Source organism: Canis aureus, chromosome 4 (assembly GCF_053574225.1).
Source record: "Canis aureus isolate CA01 chromosome 4, VMU_Caureus_v.1.0, whole genome shotgun sequence".
NCBI lineage: Eukaryota > Metazoa > Chordata > Mammalia > Carnivora > Canidae > Canis > Canis aureus.
In genome coordinates, this window is record NC_135614.1 from 7,499,725 (window position 1) to 7,520,413 (window position 20,689).

Genomic DNA, 20,689 nt, shown 5'->3' on the forward strand with positions numbered 1-20,689 from the left:
TGTATTACTTTATTATACAAAGACAAGTCCTCTATAATACCAAAACACACAGACATTTTAATTCTGTCCTCAGATTGATCTATCTCATTGCCTAGTATTTTGGAGGCAAACAACCCATTGCTTAATTTTTTAAATTCAATTTTCTTTTCTTTTTTTTAAAGATATTATTTATTTATTATCTTAGGGAGAGAGAGCACACATGCATGCTTGAGCATACATGAGCAGGGGGAGGGGTAGAAAGAGAGAGACAGAATCTTAAGCAGACTCTGGACTAGTGTGGAGTCCAACATGGGTTTCCACCTCGTGACCCAGAGATCATAACCTGAGCTGAAATCAAGAGTCAGACACTCAACCAACTGAGCCACTCAGGCACCCCTTAAATTCAAATTTCTTAAAGTAGAATAGATACTGTATAGACACAGCTAAAACTAAAACTGTCATCTTACTGGAATGAAGAATTTCCTTCCTTTCAAAGATGGGATAATATTTTATTATATGTTTATACCATGTTTTGTTTATCTATTCATCCATCAATAGACATTAGGATTGTTTTCACTTTTGGCTATTGTGAACAATGCTGCTATGAACGTGGGTGTAGAAGTATCTCTTTGAGACCCTGCTTTCAATTCTTTTGGTATAAAAGTAGAATCACTAGATCATATGATAATTCCATGCATATTTTTTTGAGGAACTATCATACTGTATTTTACATCAGCTGTGCCGTTTTACATTCCCACCTGCAATTAACAAGGGCTGCAGTTTTTCCACATCCTCACCAACTCTGTTGTTTCCTTCTTCTTTTTAAATAATTGATCCTAATAGGTGTAAAGTGGCATCTTATTGTCATTTTTCTTGCATCTTCCTCATGCTTAGTTATCATCTTTGCATGTACTTATGTTCATTTTATATCTTCTTGGAGAAATATCTAGTCAAGTCCTTTACCCATTTTTTTAAAATTGGATTGTTTGCTTTTTGTTGTTGAGTTGTAGTTCTTTGTACATTTTGGATATTAATCTCTTATCAGATATGCCATATGCAGGTATTTTCTCCATTCTCTGTGTTGCCTTTTCACTCTCTTGATCATGTCTTTTGATGCACAGAAGCCTTTAATTTGAAGAAGTCTGATTTATCTATTTTTTTTCTTTTGTTGCCTATGTTTTTGGTGTCATATCCAAGAAATAATTGCCGAGTCCAATGTCATGAAGCTTTTCCTCTATGTTTTCTTCTAAGAGTTTTATAGTTTTAGCTCTTATATGTAGGTTTTGATCCATTTTGAGATAATTTTAATATATGGTGTTAGGGCAAGGGTCCAACTTCCTTCTTTTACTAGTGAGTTCTAGAAAGTATTTGTAGATTCTTTGGGATTTTATTTATTTTTTTAAGATTTTTTTTTTATTTATTCATGAGAGACACACACAGAGAGAGAGAGGCAGAGACACAGGCAGAGGGAGAAGCAGGCTCCATGCAGGGAGCCTGATGTGGGACTGGATCCTGGGACTCCAGGATCACACCCTGGGCTGAAGGCAGGCCCTAAACCGCTGAGCCACAGGTGCGCCCAATTTTTTTTTTCTTTGGGATTTTCTATATAGACCATCACATCATCTTCAAATAGAGACAGTTATATTTCTTTATTTTAAATATTTATGTGTTTTATTTCCTTTTCTTGCCTTGGTGCACTGAATACTGTTACAGTGTCCAGAATTATGATGAATAAAAATGGTGATAGTTGGGACACTTGGGTGGCCCAGTGGTTGAGTGTCTGCCTTCAGCTTAGGGCGTGATCCTGGGGTCTGGGATTGAGTCCCCACATCAGGCTCCTTGTGGGGAGCCTGCTTTGCGCTCTGCCTTTGTCTCTGCCTCTCTCTCTGTGTGTCTCTCATGAATAAATAAATAAAATCTTGAAAAAAAAATGGTGATAGCAAACATCCTGGCATTGTTCCCAGTCTTAGGAGGGAAGTATTCAGTTTTTTATCATTAAGCATATTGTTAACTGTAGGTGTTTTTTGTTTTGTTTTGTTTTGTCTGCATATACTTTCTATCAAGTAGAGGAAGTTCTTCTCTTGGTCGAGACTTTCTTTTTTTTCACTTGTTTTAAGTGTGTTCATAATTGTGTTTTATGATGGCTGCTGTAACATCTTTGTCAGAAATTCTAACATCTGTGTCATGTTGTCATTGGAATCTGCTGAGTGTTTTTTCATTCAGTTTGAGATCTTCTGAGTTCTTGGTTTGAGTGTTTTTCAATTGAAACCTGAACATTTTTTTATTATATAATGTGACTCTTATTTAAACCTTCTATTTTAATAGCTTTCTCTTATACAGCTTAGGCAGAAGGTGAAGGTCACTGCCTCATTACCAACAGGAGGAGGTAAAAGTCCAGGTTTGCTATTTAGCTTCACTGACTCCTGAGAGGAAAGGGGTTCAATGTTACTTCTAGATAGGGGTGGAAGTTTTGGCTTTCCACATGGTCTCCATTGATACCATTGTGTGGCTGGTCTCTTACCATGGGTGGTGATTAAAGCCCTTCTACTAGGCCTCCTCTGACTCTGAAGGAGCAGTAGGGGGAGAGGCATCTGTCAGGTCAAAGTCCGGCTCTACTGATACTGTTGGAGTGGAGGGAAGTGAGTAGGAGAGGAGGCTCTTTACTGCCTGATATGCAGTCCCTAGCCCCTGCTTGGCCTCTTCTTGCACTACCTGGGTGACAGCAATGGAGTGCCTCACTATAGCCTGGTGAGGTTTGAAGTCTAGGCTTCCTAATATGCCTTTGCTGGCCTGGATGTCATGGGACATTTTTTTTTTTTCTCCTGTGATGTTTGCTTGCTGTGTCTTCCTGGCTCCACTATTCAGAATTTTCTTGTGTTTATTCTGTATATAATGTCCAAAGTTGTAATTAGTGAGAAAAATAAGGAAAAATACCTCTATTCTGTCTTCTTGGATACAGAATTCTTTTTTTTCTTTTTAGTTTTTACTTATTTATTTGAGAGAGAAAGAGAGAAAGCAAGAGCAGGGGTTAGGGGCAGAGGGAGAGGGAAAAGCAGACTTCCCACTCAGCAGGGAGTCTGACAGACAGTTCGATCCCAGGACTCTGGGATCATGACCTGAGCCAAAGGCAGACACTTAACTGACTGAGTCACCCAGGAGCACCGTATCTTCCTGGACACAGAATTCTAAGTTTACTTTTGCTTGCTAAGACACTCGATCTTAATTATTCCCACCAGAAAAAAAGACATGATAATTATGTGATGTGATAAAGGTGCTAGCTAATTCTATGATGGCAATTATATTGTAATATATGAATACAACAAATCAACATGTTGTGCCTCTTAAACTTATACAATATTATATATGTAAATATATTTTAGTTAAAAAAAGATAAGGGAAGGCAAAGCTGGGGATGAGGAAAATGAAACTTTAATGGTTAGACTAAAGCTTCAGACCCCCACAGACCCTGTGGCAAAGCCTACAAAGTCACCTTGTCTTAAGACTCTGCCTCATTTTAAATTATATCATTGTTGTAACTGTGAAAGCATCAGACCTTCTCAGTAGGTTGTGAAACAGTCTAAACTTGAGAAAAGAAAGTCATGTTGAAGATTTTGAGGAAGGAAGCTGCTAAGTGAATTTCATCTATGTTTAAGAATCAAATTTGTGGGGGCACCAGGGTGGTGCAGTCAGTCAAGCATCTAACTCTTGGTTTTGGTGCATGTCGTGATTTGCAGGTTGTGAGATGGAGCCCTGCATTGGGCTCTGTGCTCAGCATGGAGTAACAGATTGTCTCTCCCGTTCCCTCTGTCCCTTACCCCCACGCTCCCTCTCTTTCAAAGAATAAATAAATCTTAATTAAAAAAAGGAAATAAATCAAATCTATAGTCAATGATCTATTTAAGCAGAGGATAGCACTGAGGGACTGTGGGCAGAAGTTTTGAGGGGTCACCCCAGCATTTCAAAGGACTCCAAATGCACTTAGCATCCCCCCTATGCTTACCCCTTTGGCTTGCTTATATCTATAATACAAGCATATGTCTTGCCCACATATTGCCTATACATTATTCCTAAAAGGCCTCTCTAGATTTTGATAATAATTTATTGATGAGATTTCCCTCTTTAGCTCAAGTCAGACACTGAGTCAAAGAAAGGGGGTGTGACAGCCTCAACCCTCCATCTCTGGGCTGCACAGTGACCAGGCAGTGTTTAGAGTCTCCTCCATTAGTCAACAAAGTGAGCTCACAGCTTCTAGGGCCTTCAGGTTCCCAGAAAAATGAGGAGGAGAGGTTATAGTCTCACCTTATCAAACACCCTCCAGCAGATGCCACAGGCATTCCAAATCTTGGCCTAGAGTGGAAATGGTGTGGTTTTAAGAGCTGACAGGTAGAAACCTCAGCCTTCCTTTCTGCCACACTGGAGCTCCCTTCTGAAACAAAGAATGGTGACAATTCTTTGAATGCCTCACAGAAGAGTGTCTCCGCATTCTGGAGGGGGAGGCAGAGGGTGGTGATGAGGGGAACACTCCTCTCCATGACATGTTATTGGGATCATGCAGACCTCTGGGAAGCCAGCACACTCTGCTCTATTGCAGCTACAAATCTTTAGACCTGGTAACGTATTTTGAGCTTTGAGTTCTCCCCCCCCAAAAAAAACCCATATCTATGCTTTATTGAAGGAAGGCTTACATTTATTTATTTTTAAAGATGTGTTTATTTATTTAGAGAGGGGGAGGGGCAGAGGGAGAGAGAAACCCAAGCAGACTCTGCAGTGAGCATGGAGACTAACATGGGTCTCAATCTGACAACCTTGAGATCATGGCCTGAGCCGAACCCAAGAGTCAGTTGCTTAACTGGCACCCCAGGGCTTACATTTCAATAGGTAAATAAACATGCTCTAGTGGTATTCAATGATCTTTCTATTGCTTTCTCTTGGCAAGAAACTTATTGTAAAGAGAAGTATGAATGGTACAGAGGTCAGAGAGTTGTTCAGAAAATTGAATAATGCTTCACTTGATGAGAAGGTGACAGTTCTTTCATTAATTTTCCAGGAAGTAGTTGAGTTGGAAGATCTAATGATCAGATCTACAGATCTAAGGTAAATTCCCATTCATCATCAACATTGAAAGAAAGAAGCCTTTAGGCAGAACATCACTTACTCTAGACATGTCACACAAATATCTACTTCTATGGATAAAATTATCTTGTATTTTTTGGAATATCTTCTACCATGAAAGTGACAGTGAGCTATCTCATGGAAATACCATAGGCATTAATTATAATACAGTGCATGTGAAGTGCTTACCACCTATAAAAAGACTTAGATCTTAAGTCATTTTTCATGTTTTCATACAATGAACATTACGTTCTACTATGTAACACGATCTGACTTGACTTTCAGTTGTGATTTGGCAATAAACAAAGAATTCTTGTTTGGCTTTTCATCAGCCAGGAGCAAGTCCAGTTCTATATGGAGGATATCAATCAGAAAACTTGACTCTGTTTCCTGATGTCATTAATTGTGCTTCTCACAACACATATCTTTACCTTTGTGCTTTTGCTTCCTAATTATAACTATTTTATACCTAAAAGGCTAATAATACTTGTGGGTTGCTTTGAGATAATGCCTGGAAAACAATCATAGAAAAAATGCAATATTAGAATGAGTACAATTACCTCTTGACTGTGTATGGGCCCCCCAAAATAATCCTACTTTATTTGTTTGTTTGTTTTTTTTTTTTTAAAGTTTTTTTGTTTTTTATTTATTTATGATAGTCACACAGAGAGAGAGAGAGAGAGAGGCAGAGACACAGGCAGAGGGAGAAGCAGGCTCCATGCACCGGGAGCCCGACGTGGGATTCGATCCCGGGTCTCCAGGATCGCGCCCTGGGCCAAAGGCAGGCGCTAAACCGCTGCGCCACCCAGGGATCCCAATCCTACTTTATTTGTAATCTCATCCTTTCTTCCTCCCTCATTTCTTCTTGTACTTGCATCTTTACCTATATATCCCAACCACACACACTTCTCCGCAAGGATTAAGATCTTTCCAGATCTCGAAGGGTAAAACCTCCTAGATCTTTCCCTTTATAAATAGAAAGCTAAATCCACTTATGTTCATGAAAATGACTCTTACCAGGATGTTCAATTTCAGACATGACTTAAAAGCTACGGGTATAGCTCTTCCAGCAGGGCTTTCTGCTTCCTTGGTTAGGCGATCTTAGTGCATTTTTAGAAACAGTGTTGGGGGAATGTTCCAAACAGCTCTGTGAGCCGGCAAAGTGGTTGACTCTAGAGGCAAGGTCTCTCACACTGTGTTAGTTTTCAAGCTCCAGTTATTTAACAGCCCTTTAATCTGCCCTAGGTGCACTCAGCAACCAGTAACTCCCTTTTTTATTCAATATTTACCAGAACCAGTGGTGATAATACACTCAGGCTGGGGCCTGAGTGCTGTCCTGGAGAGGAAGGAGGTTTGGGAAGCTTGGAGCAATGAAGCTGTGGGAAAACCATCAAGGGCCTCTCTCGAGCTCTATGATGACACCATATGGGTTGGCAGGTGAAAAGGCAAAATGGTTTCTTACCATGACTGATGGGGCCTCTCATGGTGACCATGTCTGGTTCCCAGTGTGCTTTTATCATACAGTAGTTATTGGCACAAAAAGTTCATAAATTGAAGATGAGTCAAATAAATGAAGTCACTGTGTTGGTCTCAGCCTATTAAAAGTGATGCCACTGACAAGGAATGCCTTGGACCCTTGCCTGGGTAGCAAGCCTCCACAGACTAGGGGTCAATGTTGAGGCTGGAAGGTACAGGGCACACCGGAGGGCCACACAGCAAGGTCACCAGGAGAAAGAGAGAAAGAACTCTGCCATTATTAGGGTCTAAGGGTAGGCTATTTGGGTTAAGTGGGTTCATTCTTTAAAAAAAATGTATTGGAATATAGTTGACACACAATGTTATATGAGTTTCAAGTGTACATCATAGTGATTTGACAAGTTTTTATGTTACACTGTGCTCACTGTGTAGCCACCATCTGTCACCACACGGCACCATTACAACATCATTGACTATGTTCCCTATGTTGTACCTTTCATCCTGGTGACTTACTCATTCCATAACTAGAAGCTTCTATCTCCCACTCCCCTTCACCCATTTTGCCCATCCCTCCACCCCACCCCCTCTGACAACAACAGCTGAATCACCAGTAGTTACACGTCTTTTTCTCCTTTCTGTTTGTTCACTCATTTGTTTTGTTTTTTAGATTCCACAAATGAGTGAAAAACTGGTTCACTCTTTATTGGTTCATTTAAAGCATAAGAGTGGGAGTTAAGGCCCGGGAGGGAGCAGCAGGGTCACTCAAGAGGTTAGCCAACTATTGCCCAGGGCTTTCTGAAAGAGGGAACTCCATGCGTGAGATGGTCCCATTCCTTCCCTGGTTGTTTTGCTAGTAGCTATGTCCATACAGCTAGCTGGCAACGTATTTATTCAAGACGGGTGTCTTTAGACATGGATGCCTTCCCAGTGAAATAGCTCAGTCAGGTACTTACATTACAGAAACAGAGGGGAATAGCAAAGCAGGAGAGAGGAGGCAAGTAAAGAGCAACTGGAGGTTTAAATTTATGTCTAGAATAAATAGAAGATATCCCTAATCAAAGCCTCTCTCCACTGCCTTTTTTTTCCCCTGAAACACAAAACTTACATAATTTGGGTACACTGGTATAATAATATAAACCTCCTACCTTCCCATAACTGTTGAGCTGGTTCTTTGGTTTCAGGCCCTGTCTGGCTCAGCTGAAGCTCTTGGATCCCCTGCATGTGGGTTCGGCCACATTCCAACCTGGGCCTGCTGCTGACCTGGGCAGCAAGACCAAGCTAGAATGAGGGCAGCATCTCGCATCTGCCATTCTTGCCTGCCACCAGCTCTCATCTAAGTGAATCTGATCTCCTGTACTTGGACAGGATCCTGTTACTCGTCAGCCTAGAGCCCTTCGGTGATGTCTTACTGCTCGTAGGCCACAGACACTACTCCTTCCCCATGGGTCTGCCCCTCCAGCTTTAGCTCCCATCAGACCCCGCCCCCACCTCCTCACCCCCACTGCTGCTTTCTCTGCTGTGGCCACACTTATGCCCCATGATGAGCTTTATTGTCCCTTCCATGGCTGGACCATCCTCTCTCCTTATTCACCTACTAAACTTCTACTCATTTTCGAACACTGACAAGATCAAATCTAACATCCTCCTGGAGCACTCTACCTCTGCTCTGGATCCCTGCACAGGTGCTACTTTAGTTGTTGGTCCCAGGCTGGCTTCCCTGGGAGACTGGCTCTGACCCCTTAAAGTCCCATGATGAGTGGTATGTTGGTGGGTACTCAAATGGGGTGTGCTGCATTGAGGATGGCTCTGAGAATTGGTCCACAGTGGAGCCACAGGGCTGGGCCTTTGAACCTGGCATTGGCTGTCATTGGATAGACTCCATGGAGGAGATATCACCCTGAACAAGGCAGCTTTCTTCAGCAGAGGACAAGTAAAAGACTCAGCAGTGAGCCATTAGCCAGCAACAGTGCAGGCAGAGCACTGGGGAGGTAGTGCCTCAGTCCCGGAAGGGGTTCTGGGAAGCCCATGATAGCATCCACTACAGTAGTTGTGTTGTTTGGCCAATGCCTCTCTGGGCCCCTTGGTGCAAGCTTCTTGAGAATAGCGTCAGTTTTGTTGTGCAAGTGTTTAGTGTAGCATTGAGCACAGTTCGGGATCTCGGTAGATGTTTGTCAAAGGATAAATGAATCCAATCTATGCGATCAACCTTCCAGGTTTGCCCAAGACTGTCCTGGTTTTAGCAGCGAAAGCCCTACATTTCAGGAAAACCATCAGTCCCAGGAAAACTGGGGCAACTGGTCACCCTACCCCTACCATTCCTAAATACTCCTACTAACCCTGAATGGAGTTCACTGTAACTTATGGTTCACCTTGCAGATAGTCTGGCAGGGACTACCCTCCTTGCTCTTAAATGAGGAGATAGACCTTGACTTTGGTTTACATCTTCTGCTTCTAAGACTTAAGTCTTACTATCCCTTTTCTACATTGAGCCTCTGGTTTCTGACCTACATTTGTAAGGCATTGGCCATTCCTGTAACCCAGCAGGTCCGTCTAGATTCCTAATCTCAGGACGCTCTGGTCTACCTCATCCTGTTGCCACTTGACCATCTCTCATTCTCTTTCCACTCTCTCCAATCACTTGAAAACTAGGGGATGGTGTGATATGTTGTCTCACGTAAGGTGCTGCTTCACAAAGGAATGACTGTGTCCTTTTGAAACTATAGGCTCAGTGGGAATCACGGGCTGGCCTGGATCAAGGAAAGAATAATCAGGCCAACACCATGGAGAGGATGGTGTGGTCCGTGTCACCTGGTTCAAACTGATCCACTTAGAGAACTTAAGAGACATAGAACAGTTTGTGAATTTTCTTGGAAAAAAATTCAAAAGAACAGCATTGGGCTCTCTACATTCAGTCCCCTGTTAGGCTATCTGATCTCTGTAATCATTTCCAATGCAGGCTTCTAGGATAAAATCTGAAGCTCAAAGGTCTTGGGTTTCTTGCCAACTAGGATATCTGACTCCATTGGTACACTTCCTTTTCACACTAAATTTTAAGTCCAATTCCCACTCTTTATGAACATATCTATTGGGAATTTAATCAATTTTGACTGGTGACATGTCTGATGAATGGGGAGACCATTGGTACCTGTCCCATTCTAAGGAGGAATGTGTTAAAATGCTAAAGAGATGAGTAGCCAGTCCGGCATCACCCAACATCTAGACCTACAATTTTGAGAGGAGCAAGAAGAAATCTCCTGATGTCTTGGCACATCTGCAGATGAAAATACACTGTCTTCCTTTCAGGGATGTTCATCTACAGATACCCACTAAAAAGAAAAAAAAATCAGTAACGTTGCAGTTCACACAATACTGACCCACTTTAAGGAATGTTCACCACAGAACATATTTGTACTATTATTTTATGAAGATACAGTTGGGAAATGGTGTATAAATTTAATGGGATAACTAGGACTAGTCACTATCAAAGCATCAGTGTGCAGTGAGATTCATGCAAAACTACTCTACTGGATATGATTTCATCTTTCTTTGAAGGCACTAAAATCTTCTACATAGTTCCAGTGTAACTGTTGTGAGCGTTGATCATCATTGTGGAGCAGGGCCAGTTAAAAACCAATTCCTAGTTGATAGCTTGTTTGCTATTACCTGGACACAGGAAGTCATAAACTGCCATGTGTAAATAGGCACAAGATAATGTTGTTTCAGAATTATGTGGGAAACTCTTTCCCCGTGGTAACTGATATGAAAATGATCTTCTTCACTGGGAACAGGTCTCATCTCACCCCCCACTGAAGAATCAGTGCTTACCTCACGACCCGGTGGCAACTTCTAAATCTGGGTTAACCCAGGTGGTCACAGGACTAGCACTTAGTCCATGGGGTCTCATGGACAGAGAAATAGTTTTGGAATTGGTATCTTTGACAAAGAACTTTCACTAGTTACATGGAATGGAATAAAAATAAAATGTGTAATATATTACTATAAAACAGCTGTAGATGCAATTCTGTAATTATCCATCATTCTACCAAATTAGCTTCCTAAATTTAAGGCTCGAGCCACATAAGAATAAAATAAGTTGGCATTAGATGTCACATGTGTGTACAACTGGAATTCTATGCAGGATACAAAAACATATTTAGATTATGGCTAAGTATTTCAGAAGGTACAGGTAGGAATATGTCCTTTGTTTCCGACTATTCATGTATACTATTTAAAATGTTTGGAGTGCCTGAGTGACTTCATTGGTTAACCATCTGCCTTTGGCTCAGATCTTGATACCAGGTCTTGGGATCGAGCTCCTTATTGCTGAGCAGGGAGTCTGCTTCTCCCTCTTCCTCTGCCCTTCTTCCCAGCTCATTTTTCCTTTCTCAAATAAATAAATAAAATCTTTTAAAAAATAAGATATTGGGATGCCTGGATGGCTCAATGGTTGAGCGTCTGCCTTTGGCTCAGGGCATGATTCCAGTCCCAGGATCAAGTCCCACATCAGGCTCCCTACATGGAGCCTGCTTCTCCCTCTGCCTGTGTCTCTGCCTCTCCCTGTGTGTCTCTCATGAATAAATTTTAAAAATCTTTACAAAAAATAAAATATTTATCAGACCCACTGTGTTATACGCATTAAGGTCACCCCCCTCTCCACTCTGGGTATCTATGCTGAGAGCCTTTCCTGGTCTCTTTATCCCACTTCTGCTTTCATAAAACTGCCATGTCCACCTTGTAGCTAAATCCAATGTCATTTCCTTTAGCACATTTGGAATTTTCTAGCAGTCGACACTTTGCCCACATTCTGTGTCTTGTTACCTTCCTTCCAAATGTCAGGCACCATACTGGGTTTTTTTGCACACATCATCTCATTTACTCTCTGTGAAGATCTGCATTACACCAAACCAACATTATCACCAACCAAACTCATCTCTTCTCAACCTGTACTTTTATTCTTATTAGTTGTTTTTATTACAATTGACATGCAATATCTTATTAGTTTTAGGTGTACAACGTGGTTGGAGATTCATATCCATTGTGAAATGCTCATTACAAGAAGTCTAGTTAATGTCTGTCACCATACAAAGTGAATGCAATTGTTATTGACTATATTCTCCATGCTTATTATTATTAATAAGTCATCCCTGTGACTTCTTTATAAGTGGAGATTTGCATTTCTTGACTCTCGCCTACCTCCAAACCACTTCCCCTCTGGCAATCACCAATCCATCCTCTGTATCTATGAGTCTAAGTTTTGTTTGGTTTGACTGTTTTGTTTTTTTAGATTCCACATATAAGCAAAATCATCTTGAGATTTGTCTCCCACTGCCTTATTTCACTGAGCATAACACACTCTAGGTCCACCCATGTTGTTGTAAATAGCAAGATTTCATTCTTCTTTCATGGCTGAGTAATATTCCATATATATTGTTTCCATGTCTTGGCTATTGTAAATAATGCTACAGTGAACACAGGGGTGCATATATCTTTTCAAATTAGTATTTTCATTTTCTTCAGATACCCAGTCGGAGAGCTGAGGATCACATGATAATTCCTTTTAAATTTTTTAAAAACTTTATGAAGAGCCTCCATGCTGTCCTCCACAGTGGCTGCACCAATTTACACTCCCACCAATAGTATACAAGGGTTCCCTTTCCTCCATGTCCTCACCAACACTAGTTATTTCTTGTCTTTTGATAACAGCCACTCTGACTGGTGTGGGGTGATATCTCATTGTGGTTTCAACTTTTTTTTGAGTACTACTACTTTAGGTTTAGATTAGAAGCTTTTGTCTCTTCTTCATTATAATTTTTATGAGTAGGAAATCATGGTGATACCCCTTGAAGCTCTGTGGGAGTGTTCCCTCACCACTTCTTTCTTTCCTCCTTTGTTTCTCTTCTAGTCCACGTTTACCAGCGCATGTCTCATGACTGTGACAGGGACCCAGCTTCCTTCCCACTCCTAGCCTGGGTTAACCTTCTTCTGCCTTTGGTATCTATGTTCCAATTCTCAGAACACTCCGGTACTTTGACTAAGTTTTCAAAACACTCTTCCTACTGTATTTCTCACTATTCCTTCATCTACTTAGTTACCAATATTACTGTTATATAAGAAGCAAGCTGGATGTAGAAACATTTTGAGGTTCAGAATGGTTATTAAATAATTCTGGCACTTGGGGCACCTGGGTGGCCAGTGGGTTAAGCATCTGCCTCAGCTCAGGTTATGATCCTAGGGTCCTGGGATCGAACCCCACAACGGGCTCCCTGCTCAGTGGGGAGTCTGCTTACTCTCCTTCTAACCCCCCAACCCCGCAGCTTGTGCTCTTGTGTTCTTTCTCTCTCTCAAATAAATAAAATCTTTAAAAAAGTAATTCTGAAAAAAAAAAAAGTAATTCTGGCACCTAAATTTTGTTATGACAGATGATATGCCAGGGTGCTGTGCTAAGAGCTTTTCAAGAAATTGCTGGGACCCTTACATACCCAAAGAAGATACAATTCTCCCCACCTGAGAGATGAGCTGAGGTCAGCCATAGTTTGCCCATCACCCCACGACCAGAGAACGGCTCAAGTGGGCCTAGGAGCAGGACTGGTGCCTTATAATTTGTATCACAAGTCCCTATTCTATAGCCACCCAGCTGTGCTCGTCACTTTGGCTTATGCTGCTCTCCTAAATGCCACTACCCTGTGTTTCTAAGATCCAGTGGCCCCACAAAACCTTTCCTACTATTAAAGTGAAATACAAAATGGAGGCCAGGCTTGAAAACTCCCTGAGCAGACAGGAACATTCATTTATTTATTCATTCATTTATTGAGAGTGAGCATGCATGCACATATGTGGGCACTCACATGTGAGAGCTCAGAGGAGGGGCAGAGCTCAAAACAGGCTCCACGCCCAGTGCTGAGCCTCATACAGGGCTCGATCTCATGACCCTGAGATCATGACCTGAGCCGAAACCAAGAGTCTGAACGAAGGCTTAACCGACTGAGCCACATAGGTGTCATCTGAACACTTAAACCATATACACCAAACTAACGCTTGCTTATTTCAAGAATGTGGGTGAAACTTAGGTTATTTCCTGTAAATGCCTCTAATAATCACAAAAGAAACTTAAGTCTTAACTTGCTTAATTGGTATGAGATAACCACTTTTAACCAATCCCTGCCGTTGGTGACCATTGTCAAGGCTAAAACTCTCCCTCCTCTTCACTTTCTAGCCATTCTGCACTTCATATTGGTTCTGGGTTTCAAGGTTCCCAGTTTGTGAACTGCTATTATATACACAATAAGCTCTTACTAAACATGATTTTACTTATCTGGTTTCAATTTTCCCTATTTCTGGATTTTTGACACCACCTACCCCAATGCCAGATACCTCTTCCTCCTTTGAGTTCATGATCATTTTCCATCTGCAAGACACCACAGAGTATTGGAATTTCATGACCTCATGTTGCTAATTAGTGTATTGTTTATTCTCCACATAGAAAACAGGTGAGTTCCTTGAGAACCTGCACCATATGTCACTTACACAGCACTAGGAATCAACTTGTCCTTCAGGGAAATGCCTAAAATTGTTTTTGTTTAAAGATTTATTTTAGAGATATAGAGAGTGCATGTGAGAGGGGGAAGGGGCAGAGGGAAAGAATCCTCATGCAGACTCTCCCCTAAGCATGGAGCCCCACAAGGGGCCAAGATCATGACCTGAGCTGAAACCAAGAGTCAGACACTTAACCGATTGAGCCACCCAGGTGCCCCTAAAATTGGTTTTAATGGTAGCAGCTGACAGGCATGAAAGCGTTTCCTACTAAGCACCAGATGCTGGCTCCTTGCTTTGCATTCATCATCTCCTTCAGCCCCTGGAAACACCCTCCTGTAATCCTTGAGCTGTAACACCTGCAGACAGCCCTTAGGTTCACCTGTTCCCCAAGAACCAGTTCCTTTTAGAACCAGATCAGAGGGGAGCTCCTGTGACCCCTTCACACACCTTTACCTCTTCACATGGACTGGGGCCCCATGGGTGATCTGGAGGGGGCTGGGGGGGGGTTTGAGGATGTGAGGCATGGTGCAAAAAACTGGTAGGGAGAGTCCAAAACTTAAGTGTGCAAATGATGTCAAGCTACCTTGAATTTTTCACCACACTCAGCTCGTCTATTAACCTATAAGGGTAATGATTCACTGTTATATTTAGTTATTTATAGCTTTGTCATTATACTGATTTTTAGCTACTGCTTATAATAAATTTTTTTAAAACAAGTCTATGCTTTCAGGTGATTTTGGTAGCTTACATTGATTTTTTTTTTCTTTTTTGTAAAAAGAGTGTGTAACTCACGCTGCAAACTCTTCATTCTTTCTCTACTCCCCGGTATAGCATCTTTCTTTCTCCTTAGCTCACAGGCAGCTGTCACGGGGATGAGATTCACATGCACCTCTTTTCTGCAAGTCTGATGCTCCACGTGGGATTCACCGACATGGATTCTCACACATTATGTATGCAGGGAAGTAAGCGCCCATGATTTTACCATTTTATGACCTGGATACAAAGCTATTCACACTTGACCTGATACTCTGCCTAATGTGTATAAAATGCCTCTTTTCTTTCTGCCTTAGATAAGCCATGAAGACTTGAGATTCACACATCAGCCAGAAACAACTTCAAATGCAGGGTGATTTCTTTTCCTTTTTTTTTTTTTAGATTTTATTTATTTGAAAGAGACAATGAGCAATGGGGAGGAGAGAAGAGGGAGGGGCAGAAGGAGTAGGTAGGGAGGAGCAGAGCAGGAGAGAGAAGCAGGCTCCTCGCTGAGCAGCAGGGCCACGCAGGGGAAGGCTCCATCCCAGGACCCCAGGAACATGACCTGAGTTCAAGGCAGACACTTAACTGACTGAACCATCCAGGCGCCCCCATTTGGTTCTTCTCGTAAAGCCCCTCCACAATGATCTGAAATACATTCTTGATGGCAACAGCCAGGTTTCTGCAGACTGATGTATGAGGCCTGTCCTCCAGCCACTGCCCCTTCCTCGGAGCACATCACTAACACTGACACGTGAAGTCTGCGCCTGGCATGGCCCTGGGCTCTGCTGCTCTCTGCCCCAAGATAGGGTGCCTGAGGCAGCCTGATTTCTTTCTCAGCTCCCAAAACTCAGGGGGAGCATCCCAGAGAAAATAAGACCATGATTGAAAAAAAAAAAAAAAAGTCTACTATTTTATTTTGTCACAGAATTCCGCTAGTTCGTGTGCCCTAAATGATGCAGTGACCTTTAAAATCTGGCTTGGTCACTGCCAAATGGGTGGCAAGACGCTTAGTCCCAATGTTAAGGTCATATTGTCCTAAACTTCGACCATCACGTGGTGTAGCAAGTTGGTAACAAGGGCAGAGGAAGGCTTTCATTATACAAGTTAGCCTATCAAAAAAGGGCACTCCTGTCACATTAATGCAGCAATTTATTTTTTTTTAAAGATTTTATTTATTTGAGAGAGAGTGTGTGAGCGAGAGTGAGAAGGAGAACATGAGCAGGGGCAGATAGAGAGGGAGAAGCAGACTCCCCACTGAGCAGGGAGCCCAACATGGGGCTCGATCCCAGGACCTGGAGATCATGACCTGAATCCAAGGCAGATATTTAATAAACAGAGCCACCCAGGCATCCCTAATGCAGCAATTTAAAGCAATAACATTTATACAGAGCAAGAATAAAGTAATGCAGGAGTTTCAGGTAAATTATGCTAATGTTTCTGAGCACCTACAGACTCATTGGTAAGTTAAATATCTCACTGCCAATGGGCTCTGGGTGTCTAGCCACTGCTTAGAAAGAATTGCTGACTTATATGCATGCATGCATATATACGCATATATATATAATATATATGTATATATATATTATACATATATATATAAAATGGTCACAACTTATATACTAATGGACAAAGATGAAAAAAAACCCTCAAGACTCAATTTGTCCAACTAAAAATAAATGTCTGATTTACTTACAGAAGACTCTGGTAGTCAGATAAATGACAGCAAAGCTATACACTCATGAACTTACTACCTCATCTTGAAAAAGACTGCTAACTCTGGGAAACGAACTAGGGGTGGTAGAAGGGGAGGAGGGCGGGGGGTGGGAGTGAATGGGTGACGGGCACTGGGTGTTATTCTGTATGTTAGTAAATTGAACACCAATAAAAAAAAAAAAAAAAAAAAAAACTTAATAGAAGAAAAACAAAAAAAAAAAATAAAAAAAAATAAAAGTAAGGGGAGAAAAAAAAAAAAAAAAGAAAAAGAAGATATTTAGCCTAAGAGAATTGTTCAGACAATGGAAGTTATATTTAAAAAGCAAGCCTCTTAATGGGGCACCTGGCTGGCTTAGTCAGTGGAGTATGTGACTGACCTCAGGGCTGTGAGTTCAAGCCCCACATCAGGTGTAGCATTTACCTAAACTCATTTAGGGGGACCTGGATGGCTCAGTAGGTTAAAAATCTGCCTTTGGCTCAGGTCATGATCCCAGGGTCCCAGGATTGAGCCCAGCATTGGGTTCCCTGCTCAATGGGGAGTCTGCTTCTCCCTCTCCTTTTGCTCCTCCATCCCCTTGCTCATCCGTACTCTGTCAAATAAATAAAATCTTTAAAATAACCCTGAATTTTAATCATTTTGTATGGAAATGCATCCCCACTTACTCTATTTCCTTAGAGTATATTAAAGTGTAGTTTAACATTGTTATGAAAATCACAACATTGAAATAACTTAAAAAAAAAAAAAAAAAAAAAAAAAAAACGCTGTCCTGGGGGCTGTTTGCTCCCACTGGGAGGGCTATAGAAGGCAGTTCTTTTCTTCTGAGTCTGCCTTTCATGTCAGGCTTTCAACAGCCCTGGCAACTCCTCTCAGTGCACCTACTAGCAGTTAGCAAATGGTTCTCAAAGCAGGTGGCAGAGGGCACTAGGATCCACAAACCACACACAGGCGGCTGGCAAAGTTTTACCAATGTGGAAAATCCATTTTCTCAATCCAGTATTCATACTTTCACAATTGTGCTGGCCTGAGTGTGTCCTGTTGTTTTGCTTATGTAACCTGAAATTCATACACAGGAGTACTTTCCTTGAAAGACATGGGTTTCTGCTGCTTCTCTATCCTGAGGGTATTTCCTGGGATTCTTAAGAACTCAATCTAGAACACTCCTGCCAAAGAGATCACTGAGCTTATATTTGACTCCAAATCCTCTTTGCTAGTATTCACTCCCACCTTCACCTTCACCCATGCTCCCCTTCAACCAGAAAGTTCCAAGGTCACCTCCCTGCTGCCCACTGCTCGCTGCCTGCTGCTCCTTGTGCCCCAGCAGGTCCACTGTCTGTTCTCTGATTGACAGCAGGCTCCTCCTTCAGGACCACAGGTGGGCATCTGCTCATTGGCCAAGGACCAAAAGCAAGCACAGGAAGATACTCTGCCTTACAATATGCATCCAACAGAGCACAGGAGGCAACACTTGCTCCCAATTTTGCACCTCCCCCTTCACATTCAAAACAACAAAAGCAATTTGAAGGGCACTAAGTTAGTGCCTTCTCTGCAGAATCATAAAATTATGCTTTGAAAATCAACTATTTCTGTGACTCAATAACATCATGATTCAGAATTTTCCCTTTCTGCTATTTCTCCTTCTCTGTATTTTGCACTCCCCTCTTAGTCAAGAATGGTGGCACGTCAGTTCTCTTTTCCTGCAAGGAATATAAAGACACTGTCTCTGTGTAAAAGCCACCATTCCTGTGGCTTGTATCCTGCAACACCCCTGTACCATCTGTGAATTTTCCAAACCCAGTCGTGTCCTTGATGCATGGCCCTATTGGCTGAGGAGTCTCTATTCCACTCCTTAACCAACCACCAACCCCCAGCCTAAGAGCAGCCTCCACCATGGAGACACAGCACGGGATGTAGAAGAAATGTGCTTACAGGGCAGCATCACCCAGATCTAGAGGAATCGAACACTGGAAGGCGGGGAGGGGAGTGTCTACTGATGGCATCACAGGAGCTCTGGAGTGGCATGGAGGCTCCAGAATGGAACCTTCTTATGGTTTTGTTATTCTGAGGCCAGATGAGATCTCCTACAATAAGGAAGGGCCCTGCTTATGGAAGGTCAGCAGGCAGCAGGAAAGATCTAGTAATGGTGTGTGCCCAGGGTGGCACGTCATGGAGATGTTTCTGAGCAAGCTCCCTAAGGCGAGGACACTCTGCTTAGTTGGCTCATCAGCTCATCAGGGCATGGATTCCCATCAAGAACTCAAGCAGCGCCTCCCAGGCAGCTACCTAGGGGAGAGGAGACTCGGTTAGCAGGTCACTGAGGATCAGCTATCACACAGGGTCTTTTTCATTTTCTCTTCTAAAGCTCTTAATAGTGTCCTGTGTATACCAGTTAAATGTTGCCTTAGTGGCTCCTATAAAGGAGTATATATATATTACCTACATGGAGGAAAGCTTGTCTTGATATATTAAAGCATAGGATTGCAACCAGCTATGATTTTTATTGATTTCATCTTGTAAATTTAAAAGCTCTCTGATTAATTTAACAGAATCTGTTCATTTGGGGCTTCTCTATTCGTGTTCTGGGCTTTAGTACCAGGTGACTACAAATCACAGCGCACTTTCAAAACAAAATAACTTCTTTTACAAATCATATTAGTCATTAGCTGTTCTCTTCCAGAGAAATACTTACAAATATTTTAGACACTTGATATCATACTATTACAAGGGGTAGAAACATTTATTGTAGCAGAATACTATAGTAACTCACTCCTAAATGTATTGTTTCTCTTATTTTATTGTAGCAACTCTCGATTCTTTAGTACAAAGAGAAATCAAAAGGAAAAAACATCTACAATCTTGGGTTAAGAAGTATGCTGGGATCTGGTGACTAAACCATATGTACAAGATATAAACATATTTATACTTGTATGTACACAGTTAATGGTTGCCTATTCATTATAAATAGTAGGTTTAAGTTAGATTCTACAAAAATAATGATTTGGGATGGGCACATGCAAACCGGTACACATAAACTTATTTATAAAACACATCTCTATGCTTCTCTCTTTTTTTTGTTCTTAAATATAAATGTTACTATTTAGCCATCAGCTAAAATGATTTAAATCCCAAAGTCCCCAATCAAAAGTATAAAATCTGCTTCTATCCACAGCAGCACACTTCTTCAAGTATTCTTTACCTCTTTGTAAAGTCTAGGTAATTTTGTCACATATGAATTATAGGTACAATTATAGGTACATATCCTATTTCCTCAGGAGACAGTCCTCCAGAGTAAAAGCTTCCTTTGTTTCATGACTTTGTTGTGTGTGTGTGTGTGTGTGTGTGTGTGTGTGTGTGTGTTTGTAAATATTTCAAACAGTAGATATCTGTTAAAAGATCATCTTGGCTTCTACAATGCTCATTCAAATAAACAAGACAAAGGCTTTTTCTCCTGGCCCTGACCCTGGTGCTCTGGGGACAATGCCACAAAGCCATCAGTTGCCCGCCGAGCCATCAGGGTGGGCAGAAGACTGCAGGCTCACGAAAGGCTCGTTCTGCTTCCGATCCTCCTTGGGGCCCCCTGCCTGGTCTGCGATGGATGAGAAGGACAACTGGTCGTGTTCTATGATGTGTACTCGGTCTTCATCCTTGTCCTTCTTCACATAGAACATTTTTCTGAATTTTTTCAGCTCGTGGAGTTCACAGAAGGTTTCTAGAACTACCAACATGGCAATGAGGCCAAGTAGCAGGTAACCTGAGTGAGAGAAAAGCATGTCAGTGGGATCAAGTCATGGATGACTCAAGCAGCGACACAAGAGTGTGCCACTTTTTGAATTTCTAGGGATGTTCTGAGGTCCGTGGCTCCAAGAGGGATTACCCAGAGAAAAATGAAGAATGACTTAACTTTCTACAAACTTTGATTATTCAGAATCAGGGAGTAATTTCTGAGAAAACAATAAGCTGGGGCTGACATGGCATCATTAAAGAGAATGCCATCCTGCACTCACCTGCCCCAAAGGGAGACCTGCAGGGAGAGGGCTCTTCACCTCTGCTTCATCATCAATGGCTCCCAAAATCCCAGTGACATGTCCCTAGAGTTTTTGATTGAAGGCTCAGCACAGAGCT

At 41.9% G+C, this 20,689-nt stretch overlaps 1 protein-coding gene across 1 annotated transcript in view; it reads right to left on the reverse strand.

Annotated features, from left to right (window-relative positions):
- Positions 1-19,343: 19,343 nt before the first annotated feature.
- The window catches only part of KCNK1 (potassium two pore domain channel subfamily K member 1), a 42,797-nt gene continuing 41,451 nt past the window's right edge, over positions 19,344-20,689 (reverse strand). Inside the window, exon 3 of the mRNA XM_077894476.1 lies at positions 19,344-20,318. Within this exon, the coding sequence (XP_077750602.1) occupies positions 20,059-20,318 (260 nt within the window). The 3' untranslated portion in view covers positions 19,344-20,058. The remainder of the gene's footprint in view (positions 20,319-20,689) is intronic.